This window comes from Rhynchophorus ferrugineus, unplaced genomic scaffold (assembly GCF_030347505.1).
Source record: "Rhynchophorus ferrugineus isolate W39M unplaced genomic scaffold, kcgeb_rfMv2 rfM2, whole genome shotgun sequence".
NCBI lineage: Eukaryota > Metazoa > Arthropoda > Insecta > Coleoptera > Curculionidae > Rhynchophorus > Rhynchophorus ferrugineus.
The window spans coordinates 29355419-29367262 of NW_027472581.1; the positions used below are offsets into that span (position 1 = coordinate 29355419).

At 30.7% G+C, this 11844-nt stretch overlaps 1 protein-coding gene and 2 long non-coding RNA genes across 5 annotated transcripts; 1 reads left to right on the top strand and 2 right to left on the bottom strand.

Annotated features, from left to right (window-relative positions):
• Positions 1-1315: 1315 nt before the first annotated feature.
• On the bottom strand, positions 1316-1620 carry LOC143191782 (uncharacterized). The gene is made up of 2 exons (XR_013004615.1): positions 1483-1620; positions 1316-1427 (listed from the first exon to the last, which is right to left on the bottom strand). It is a non-coding gene; the product is annotated as an uncharacterized LOC143191782 (long non-coding RNA).
• A 1152-nt stretch (positions 1621-2772) lies between these two features.
• LOC143191780 (uncharacterized) lies at positions 2773-3257 on the bottom strand. Its single transcript, XR_013004614.1, has 3 exons — positions 3117-3257; positions 2974-3059; positions 2773-2895 (listed from the first exon to the last, which is right to left on the bottom strand). It is a non-coding gene; the product is annotated as an uncharacterized LOC143191780 (long non-coding RNA).
• A 1679-nt stretch (positions 3258-4936) lies between these two features.
• Positions 4937-9580, top strand: LOC143191771 (uncharacterized). Of its 3 annotated transcripts, none has more exons than XM_076397148.1 (7): positions 4937-5093; positions 5263-5513; positions 7980-8096; positions 8162-8342; positions 8402-8726; positions 8793-9104; positions 9156-9580. In XM_076397148.1, exons 3-7 carry the CDS (start codon positions 7983-7985, stop codon positions 9508-9510), a joined length of 1287 nt encoding a protein of 428 aa, XP_076253263.1. In that variant the 5' UTR covers positions 4937-5093; positions 5263-5513; positions 7980-7982; the 3' UTR covers positions 9511-9580. The 3 variants fall into 3 exon arrangements, with proteins under 3 accessions (XP_076253263.1, XP_076253264.1, XP_076253262.1); XM_076397149.1 differs by having other exon boundaries at positions 4954-5093; positions 5263-5483; XM_076397147.1 differs by lacking the exon at positions 4937-5093 and having other exon boundaries at positions 5433-5562.
• The last annotated feature ends 2264 nt before the right edge of the window (positions 9581-11844 follow it).

Consider the following 11844-nt stretch of genomic DNA (forward strand, 5'->3'; position numbering starts at 1 on the left):
AATTAGCTCAAAAACTAACAAAACCATTAAGAAACATGTTTTTTGTTTGTAGACATAATTCTTACTACAGAGCGATTAAAAAGAGCCATAGATAAGAAATCACAACTCTCCACATCAGCTAATGTTGATAGTGAAAGTTATTATCTAGAATATTATGTTAAACAGACTATTACTAGTGAGACTTTTGATGCTGATGGTACGAAATAGAAATCGCAGGAATTAAAGTTACTTTAAAAGAAATAAACCTTCTAATCATCCTTCTTTTAATGCTTAGTATGCGAAGATGTGTTACATACGTGTGCACATTTCAGTATCTTTATACAAATTGAGTTTACATGATGGCAGTTTCTCGAAGTATCTATAGATTCTTAAATACGCTGCTTAATTTTCAGATAAATAAGTTTCTATTTAATACCCTTTATTTGTTATAATAATCACAATACATCGTTTTATGTTCTAGATAATGAAGGAAATTGACAAAAAATTGTTGCAATGGCATCTTTCACTGGATTAAAAATTACCAGTAGTGCAGGGACATCTAAAATTATTCAAGTAATTATTTATTATGTCATATATTTTCATTTATAACTAACTAGCAAATCCGACCATGCGTTGCTATATGCCCTGGTGGGTAGAGATCTGAGCAATCGGGGCGCATTTCAGAGAAAATTGAAAATTACAGAACTGAATTCCGCAAACATTCGTGCCAAATAGTTTTCAAAATTGGTTCAAATTGGTAGTGCGCATGTGCTTTGTTTAGTTCCAGTGACTGCCGCATGACTTTTAGCGCTTGGCGACGAACGGAAAGTTGTTCCAGGAGCCGCGGATCGAGCCAATAAATTAGAGCGAGAAAGGGAAAAATTGGCGAGAATATGAATAACATAAATTTTGATTTAGAGAAAATAATTTAATTATTACCACAAAGACTTTGAATGATAAATATGTGCTTAATATCTATTAATGATTCATAATAATACATATATAATGATAAAAACGTTATAAGAAAAACATGAAAAATTAAAATATTTATATTTTACTTGCAAGAATCTTTTTAGGATATTATTAACTTGGACTTCTCTCTTTTAAATACCAATTATCAAAAAACGAGTCATAAAAATAAAATAAAATCTTGAAAATGTGAGCTGTTTTTCTAATTTTTCATTGAATTGAAGGAAATTACATTTATTGATACCCTTTATAGCACAAAACTTGTCGAAAAATATGGAAAGACGAATTCGCAACTGGTACTCAATGTAAAAAATTAAGTTTTCCAAAGATTTTTGGAACATTAAAAGCTTGAAAAAATACAATAATATCATATTATTACTAATTTTATTTAATTCATAAAACAATTCAAACATTATAAAATGTATCAAGCACATCGACTTATAAAACTAACCACCCATTAACCACGCTATACTTTTGACCTAAAATATACATAGAGCTCATTTAATACAGTAATTAAAAAAAAGAGTCCCTTACCTATGTTATTCTTTAGACAGCATTTATATCACCACGGTTTCAAGATGTTACTACTTAATTTTTCCAAGATATGTCTCAATTGTGCTTGTTAGCAATATTATTTTTTAGTTTATTATATCAGAAGATACTAGCATAATATATTCTGATAACTACAACGGCTCTTCCAACTCTTGTACAGGTCAGCTTTTATTATTTCATACTACCGTTGTGTCTGAAATAATTTAAACAACGTTAGCAAATATTTCACCTTCAAAACAGTAATTAAATTTCTAGAATATAATTATATACCATGCAGTAAGTGCAAAATCGTACCTGTTTACATAATTATTGACCCTATCATTGACGGATAAATTACCTAATGACTTTCTTCTATGCTAATGACTTCATTTATAAATTTTGTGCCACCATAATAAAGGTAATATTCTTAATTTATGGTGTTATTATATCTACCTTATAGTGCTTTTTCTCTTGGGGCTGAATATATCTTATGATTTTAGGTTATTTCATAGTCATTACAGAATAGTAAATGTTTAAAATCTGTTCAGGAATCTATAAATAGAATACTAAGGTTGTCCATTTCTTTGTAGGAAAACTACACACACCATCGAAAAATGACATATACATATTTTGGCATGCCACCGTGAAAAGTATGGTTATAAACACAACGCCTCCGAACCAAACGATGAATCTATATCTCTCATAGCATAGGGATATCTGCAGTTGTCCCGATTATACGATAAAGAATACTGTGTAAGCATGTGCATTTGGTATGTATGCACGAGAAGATAATGGGCACCAATTCTTTGGCAGATAACGTAGCGAGTGCTCGAGAAGAGAATGCACTGATTAAATCGCAAGAACGGAAATTTAAAAAAATCATACCTGAAACACATACAGCAAAAGAACCAAATAAGGAAAATGGCATCGATAAAAGAATGAACAATATATCTACAGATTCGAAATCAGTCAATCAAGAATCTCACATCGAAATTGTTAATGGCATAGAGGTGATAAGATAAGTATAGAGGCATAGAGGTGATGAGGCCTTAATAGATTTTAACAAATAAGCAATTGGAAAGGATAAGATAAGTTATGTTGATTGAAATCTTTGTTTTAATATTTTATTTATATGGTTTGTATGCCTCTAACTTTGTATTGCTTATATTACATTTTCTTTATTTATTGTATTCCATTTATTGCAATAAAATTTATGAAATGATATAATATTTCTGCATTATTTATCTACTCCGAGGAGTTATATAAACCGAAAGAAATAATAAATCACAAAGCTTTAAATCCAATGTTGTCAATTTATTACAACCACTTTCTATTAAGTACATCGTATATTTACACTATGCTGAAAATTCATGACACTGCACTTAAACATTTAGCTGTTTTCATCTTTCGAAATATCTGTAAATTCAGAAGGATATAAGTATAATAACAAATAGACAGAAAACGTATACAAACATGGCCATATTTCGTTCTTACCTTTACTATAATCTTCTAAGTTCTGTCTCCCTATTATTTAACATAAAAATATACCCTGTGGTCCATAGCAATCTACAAAATTACTGCTATAAAATGATAATATTTTACTCTCGCTAATTTTGCCTATGAAATAATTATATTACCTCAATAAAATATAAATACAAAATTAACCTAAAAAGACTTCTAACCACAACTGCGCTGTCGTGTTGTAAACAACAAGACATATAGAGAAAATGATGCGTAGTTGTGAAGACTGTCAGGCTAGATTAGGACAAATGCGCATGTGCAACTCTAGCCAGTCAACATTTTGTGTATAGGCTTTTTACTGTCGTCTGAGAGATATTCGCCGAATCTTCGCGCAGACCCCGAACCGTTTGCTTCGTTCATGTCTGTAGTCACCATAAGGTATACGTTAAATTATATTATATATAGTAAACTATTCAATACAGTTAAAATATTATTTACCGGTAAAGCCGGTACTAAAATTACCGGGATTGAGATTGAGGTTAAAATTTGAAAACGATTGATAAACATTTTCAGAGTTGATATAAATCACAAATCAGCTTTCAAAACAAAGTTGAGTTTTATTACAAAGTTATATTTTATTAATAATATATTCAAATTTGTCACAAATAAGTAAATTACAAAGTTGTTGGTTGACAAAATATTTAATTTTATAAATGAGGTAACTAGGGTAGATAATTCTTTATTTTTAATAATATTTATTATTTGGAATTATAAACATTCTCAATTTTAATTTAACTCAGCACTAATCGATGCACAATATTTTTGATTAATCCGTCTCTAGGTAACACAAATAGATTATATGGTGTCCCACACGTGAGCACGCAATATGTAGTTGTCCGTGGGGAAAACATAGATCTTCCAAATCTAAACAGGGAATTGACATTGTTTGACCTTGAAACCTATTTATAGACAAGGCAAAAGCTAAAAGAATGGGAAACTGTAGCCTTGTGAAGGGTATCGTAGATTCTCACGATATCACTGAAATATGTGACAGGAGCACTTATTTAAAATTTCATGTAAAAATTATTGCTTCAAGAATATTTCCGTTGATGTCTTTGAAGACCAAACGCATACCATTGCATAATTGATAGAGATTCATATTACGCAGAAGAATAATAAGTCTTCAACCGAAGATTATGTGGTGGTATTTTGGGTGTATCTAGAGAATTCAAGTGGAAAATGTACACCTCCATTTTCATCAACAACAGTGGCGATTGATTTAAAAGATATCAGATAGCCTGGCAACAACAATTGTATCTGAAAGTTAATTTTGTCAACATCATTACTGGCTGCTAAAATGGTCCAGTTATTGAGCCATTTATGGTCAGTATTATTTTGTATGCCCGGGAAAATACTCTCAATTAATTTTTTGTGTGAACAACGGAGATTATCTGGCAATTCAATGCTGTGGTCGCAGTTCTATTCCACCATTCCCAATATCTAGCAGTTGTTCGGGAAATATTTGTGCTGATGGGTTATTTCGCCATAGGAATGATTGCCGTTTAAATTTTGCATAGTTCTGTGCAATACTTCGAATGAATGCTTATTATGCCATTGTGCACTCATCTCAAATTATGATTGAGTTATTCCGCTATTTTTATGTTACATATTGCGTTTAGTTTGGTATGAATGCTTAATGGCAGCTTGAATGCTGTATGTACAGTTTGCCCATCATTTAGCCAGCCATCATCATCTTGTAATGGACTTTTAACAAGGTACTATCTATTGGATACTTACTGAATTCAGTCGATAAATTACCTCACACCGCCATCTGTTAGAGTCTTATGGAATTCATAATTATTGTTGCCACAATAAACAAATAAGTTGTAACAACAAATATATCGATTAAAAAATGTGATATATGAACTATTCTACCTTTCAAGTTGGATCAAACTGCACACGGTATGCAAAATATGATTCAAATTGGCTCAATAGTGTACTAGTTCATTGCGGACAAAGGTGACACGAAATTCCGACAGTGATCACTACAGTTCAAACGTTTGGTTTATGCTACAATAATTTCACATTATACGCCTATGTTCAAAATTTTCTTACGATACTAGCAGGCCTAACCATGTGTTGCTGTAGCTAAGGTATACGTTAATTTATATATTACAGTAAACTATTGAATGTGTGAAATTGTTATTGTTTTTTCAATTTTTGGTGCATTAGTTTCGTTTATATAGCCTTGTAATTATATTAAGTACATACATGCATTACTTTCCTGTTTCCCATTTTATTAATTCAATTTTGTTTTAACAGTTCAATTTATTTTCAATAAAATGCCACCAAAAAAATCTAACCTTAATAATGCGCGGAGCAGAGAGGCACGCCGCAAACGCGTTGAGAGAGCTCAACAGGCAGCAGAACAAATCACAGCAAGAAACGCAGCCCAAAGAATCAGGACAGCAGAAAGGCGTGCACAAGAATCTGAAGAACAGCGGGACGAACGTTTGTGAAAGGCTACTGCGAGAAGAAGAAAGGCACGTAAACGAAATATAGCTACAGCAGGAGTGAGTAATAAAATGAGTGAAAAGGAAATTGATCTTTTTAATGAAAATGGTAATCAATTCTTCTTTTGTCTTTTATTGGTTGCAAAATATTCCTGCCTTTACGTTTTGCTTTCATCTTACTCAATTTTTATTATATATTCTACAACTATCTTTATTAACGCAGCTAAGCATCAGATCATTAGTCGTACAGTCAATTTGTTCCTGTGTTACCCTTGTCCTGTTCTATGGTTTCATTTACACATTTTTTGTAAAATTTGCCTAATTTCATCTTTATTTTGAGACTTGGTACATTGTGCTCTAGTGTTTTTGCCATATGATTTGTCATTTGGTTGGTGCCCACCTGTTCATGCATTTGCACCAAGTGCACATGTTTACACATATTAAATTCTATATTAAATATATTATTGTTCTCTAGGTCTTCCAGTACATTCAGTATCTTTTCTGCTATTATAGTTCCTTTAAAATTATTTGCTTTCAAAAAATTATTTAGACTCTATGCTATGTTCTTATTGACATCAGCATTTTTGCGATAGTATTGCGCTCACATCTTGATTCATTCATCATCTTTCAAGCAATACCTGAAAAAGGCCATAATTATACAGTATATTACCTAGTAATTATATGTACTTCGTTAAGTAGTTTATAAATTCTACTTCACTAGTATCTTGAAGTTTCATAATATATGAATTCATTAATTTGACAACCTTCCCTATTTCATTGTCCATTATTATACTTTTTAATTATTTTTTCATCTTTCCTCTGAGTATTTTTTTGCTTTTTTGCATTGAATGTTCCAGTTTTTGTCAATGTCTTTATGTGTAGTATCTTATCTTCACCCAAGCTTTATATTTTGCATTGTCATCTGATAAATTAGTTAACCTTTAGCTGCTCCTGAATCTTTTCTTTAAGGGTGTCTACGATAAGTATTAACAATATTAACAAGTTATATATATATATATATATATATATATATATATAAATTTTTTATGCAATCGTTATTATAGAGTTTTTTTAAACTTACTTAGAAAAACTTCCTGGATTTACTGATCCACTTTATTGCTCAAAAAAAGGTGACAGGAAAACCACTATTTCTATCACTTCTTGTGTGTATGACAGTTAGGTGTTGTGCCATGAGTTTACTGAACATATATGCTTGCTTATGTTTTTAATTTCACTCTGATTAGAGTATTCAAACTATAGGTAAGTTTTCTTGCTTTAATATTCCATGCCCTTCACTTATGATAAATACCAACACCAAGGTGTTTAGTAACCCTTGGACAAATATTACTCCGATTTTTGTAATTTTATTGTTTTATGAAACCAATACCAGTTATAATGTGTTTTATTGGTGTTTCATATAATACTCACACACATCACTGAGTCTATAGTTTAATTCAAAAAATATCATAACATTTTTCAATTCTTAAGTCTTTCACTTTCTTGTTTGTAAAAGAAAGCATATCTTCCTTTTCTTTAGGTCCAATTGAATGGCTCAATTTATTTCAACTTCAATTCATTGGGATTCCTAATTCTATGAAAGTCTTTTATTTTTAATCAAATAACAAATAATCAAAAATCAATGTCCTTTTTGTTAACTATATTTAATCTGTAGATGACTGGAATCTATATACATCCCTTGCACCCTTTACAGTTTTATCCATTGTTATAAAGTATGTAATTTGAATTTTGTATGCTCTTGAAGTTAGGAATAGCCTAGTGAAATTTTAGCCAATAAAAAAGTTTCATCATATTAACTAAATTTAAGAGGTTAGCCTCTTCCAGACGTAGCATTTTAGAAAACAGTAACAGTAGGGATGGCGAAACAATATCGATGTATATTTTTTTACATGTCGATATTTTTGTAAGCCTATATTTAAAAACAATATATTAATAGTCGTTTATATAAAAAGATATAAAAATCCATTTAATTATTTTGAATTTATTATTGAGTTTCAGTGTTAATAAAATAAACTAGACTTCACAGATTTTTTCAGATATTTAAGAAAAGCATATCAGCGAGAAAAATGTCGATATATATACTATTAACTACGGAATATATCTCTATAAATACTTTAAAAAGTAGTTGTACTTATATATACTTTCAACAAACCTTTAAAATGATGTATTAAAATGCACCAAACTTTTAACGGTTTATTAGGAATACTTATAAGGTTTTTTTTATAATGTTTGAAAAAAATATATAATTCTTTTGAAAAAATATGGAAAAATATTGGGTGATAAATATGTTGATATATAGGCAACATTTTTTACAAATATATATCTATATTTTCAAGAAGTATCGGTATTTCGATATACATTAACCATCCCTAAGATCTTTTTCCTCTAAACATAATAACATAGAAAACATTAATTAGAGGTTAAATCCGGTTGTTTTTTTGCTTTGTTTGTTTTGATAAATTTTAAATTGCTGCTTAATATCTGTGATATTTTTGATTGCTCTGATAGAAAATGCCAAAGCCATTAAATAGTCAGAGTCAAGAACTGATTGCATCTTTATTCACTTACTTCACGCAGGAACGAGACAATGGAGGTCCATTCTTGCCATTAAACTGTGTTAGAGAGGCAAGTATTGATACTGATAATGTTGAATGTTAAGTTGCTATGGTTTTTAATTGACATATTTGTAGCGTGTTGCAGCAGCACTGAATATTAATGTGTGCACAGTTACTAAAATCTCTCAAAAAGTGAAGAACAACATAGTGTTCGATTCACCAAAGAGGAAGCGGCCACATGCGAAACGGGTGACGAATCAAGATCACCTTGATATTGGGTCTATTCGTAATCAAATTTATGAAATGTATGAAAGCAGTGAGTAATGTTTTTCACATTGTATGCTGTATGTAATCATAACTTAACAATTATTTCAGAGGAAACTGTTAATCTGGGAAGTATTCTTAAAGAACTTAGGAATAGGCAGCTCTTTGAGGGATGTAGGTCTTCCCTTTGTACACTCTTGCGAGACATAGGTTTTAAATTTTGTAAAAGTAACCCACAAAGGGGGCTAATGGAACTTCCAGAAATTGCTTTTAAAAGGATACAATTTTTAAAAGCATATCACCAAATCAAGAAAGAATCCTTATTTAATTTTGTATATTTAGATGAAACTTGCATATTCCAAAATGGAACATTGGGCCGTCCATGGCAAGACAGTGCTAAAAAGGGCGTAAAAACAATAAAAGTTGATGGAAAAAGGTAAAAGCTAGAATAACATCTCATTACGTTTTGTTAGTCATTGTATTTTTTAATAATCCATACTAGATATATTATTCTTCATGCTGGAAACAGAAATGGTTTTATTCCCGGAGCCGAGTTAGTGTTTTCCTCTAATGGCGATTGCCATGGAGAAATGTACCAGAACATCTTTTTGGTCTGGTTTGAAAACCAACTGTTAAAGAACTTGGAGGAACCATCAGTTATTGTTATGGACAATGCACCATACCATAGCACACCAGTGGAAAAGATCCCAACAAGCGAATCATCCAAATCTGCAATTAAGGCATGGCTTGCAAAACATAATTTAAGGTTTGAAAATACCATGTTGAAGAGTGAACTATTTCAAATTGTTATTCGGTAAATGTAAATGAAATATCTTTGTTGTGTTTTATCTAATTTTTTTTTTAGAAATAGGCCTGAGAAAAGATTTGCTGTAGATCAAATGGCTGAACTATATGGCCACAGAGTGTTACACCTTCCTCCTTATCACCGTCTATTTAATCCAAACGAACTTATATGGGGTGTGGCAAAGAATTATTATAATAGAAATACAGGCCAAGGATGTACAATTAAAAATTATTTGGACAAGTGGAAAGAAGCATTGTCTACAATAACACCTTTGGACTGGATGAATTCCATCAGATACACGGAAGAAGAAATTGAAAAATGGTGGAATCGTGAACAATTGTTTGATAAATTAGGAATTAACAATTTAGTGGTTGACTCGGACAGTGACTCAGATAGTGAAAGTGACAGTGACTGAATGAAACTGAAATATTATATATGCATTAGATGTACTCTAATGTTAAAATAAATTATATCTAATAACATTATTTTATTAGTTATTTAATATAATTTTTCTATGATATGCACTTATAATAAAAGATCACATGGAGCGCCTCATGCGGGAAATTTATAGGTTCTGGGGAGAAAATGGTGTGTTGATCAAATGAGATGAAATCTGACATAAAAAGTGTTGATGCGTGGATAAAAAGAAAATGGAAATGAGAATTTTGAGAGAGATACAGTTGCATTTTGCTTGTGAATAATGTAACCAAAGATGATGAGAGAATTTAATGTGACACATTTAATTAAGTTGATATGCTAAATTTGAAATGCGTGTAATTGTATCAATATATTATTGTGTTATTGTAAAGAACTTTGGAACTTGTGGAATAGACCTAAGGGGTGGCCACATAAAAAAGTGCCTAAAATCTACCTCACAGTGATGTGTCAAAGAATGTATCACATATTTTTATAGAAGTAATTTGTCAAAAACAAAGTGAATTTGTTATTGTAATGTCTATATACTGATAAATTAATGATATTATTGTTAATGATGTTATTATTATTTTACGTATTGTATTATTTCTCTTTTTTCCCTTTTTATTAAAATTATTTTAAAATTAAATACGTTTTTTAAAGTTTCTTCATATTACATTTATTATATTATAGAAGACGAACATTGTACCAATAAACTTAGCTAAATTTAAACGGGATTTTTTACGAGAAGTTTTAAAATAGTTTGAAAATTCGAGAATATATATTATCCGAATACTTTACAAGAGCTATAACTTTTGGTTGTTACTGTAATGTTTATACATTTATCAATAATTACATATTGTTTTATTTTCTTTTTCCATTCGTTTTTTCCAAGTTTTTATAAAGTTAAATATGTTTATAGAAAGTTCTTAATTTTTTTATTAATTTTATCAATACATTTTAACTTGGGTTTTAAGGGATTTTTTAGGTTAATTTGTGAGTTCAAGAGAGTGAATTCTCTGTATAATATATTCTATAGATATACCTGCAATTTACAAAAACTGACAACGCCGCAAATTGAAATTCTTGTTTGCGTGCCATAATCCTCCAAAATTGCACTCTTGTTTTTCTCCTGCCATTACTGTGTCAAAGGTTTTGGTTAGATCTAGATAGATGTATGAAAACTATCAACTATAAAACTTATGCCTATCTTATGAAAACGCTCAAAGGTTTTTTAATATTATTTTTAATATAATTAAAATAAAAATCGAATAGATAGGCACCTGAATGGCTATGTTCGGAATAAAGGTATTATAAAAGCTTTTTTAAACAGTATTCACAAATAGATGATGGATAATACTATCTACCGTTTGTAATCAGAAAATGAATATTACATGTTCAAATAAACTATTACTATGAAAATTCTCAACCTTACCTAAGTCTTCACCAATACACGACCACTGTAGTTCGTTGGATTGTACCTCCTGAGAGCTTGTAAATTGCAACGTCGTAAAATCAGGCGAAAACTATCGAAGTTTACCGAATGCCAGATATGATTCTCCAAGAATAGCCACTCCTGTTAAACATAGGTATCCGTAACCACGTTTAAGCTTTCTGAGTTTCCTGTCGCATAGTTAGAAGTATAAAAGCAAATACAACAGTAAAGTATCCGCGTTTCCTCTCTTGGGGCAAATAACTCTAATCACAGAACAGAACTTAGAAGACTTAGAACGCGATCTCCTATGTACTAGTGTAACCAAGTTTGTTTCGTCCGAGACACTTGATGGCGCACAAAGCGGGTTTTATTAAAAAAATTATATTAGAGGAAAATTACAAAAAGAAGTCTTAATAAGATATTTTGTTTAAATACTAGTTTTTTATTTATATAAAACATTTCCAAAGTACATCAAATACAATATACTGGTTTGGTTGGCGCAGTGGCCAAGGCGACAAGACGGTCTTCCAACCGTTGCGATAGTCGCGGGTTCGAATCCTGCTGGAGAGTGGATTCACTTTATGTTTGTAATTGTAACTGTACATATCTTTATAGGTAATAGTGGAAAATCCAACAAGGAATAACCATTCCAGTCACATCAGTAACCAGGCTGGGTAAGACCGGATGTATTCTAAAATGATATTTAAGTTGGGCCATAATCAGTCCGTAGGCGTAATACCCAAGACCGTCGTTCGGAGTCCACGTTAAACAGTAGATCCAGTTCAGAGAAGCCCTCGTTGGTAAAAAGGAGACTTCAAAACATAACAAAACAAAAAATATAAAATACAAACAAGTTATTATCTTAAATATTATAAAATATAAAACTATAAGTTAAAAAAT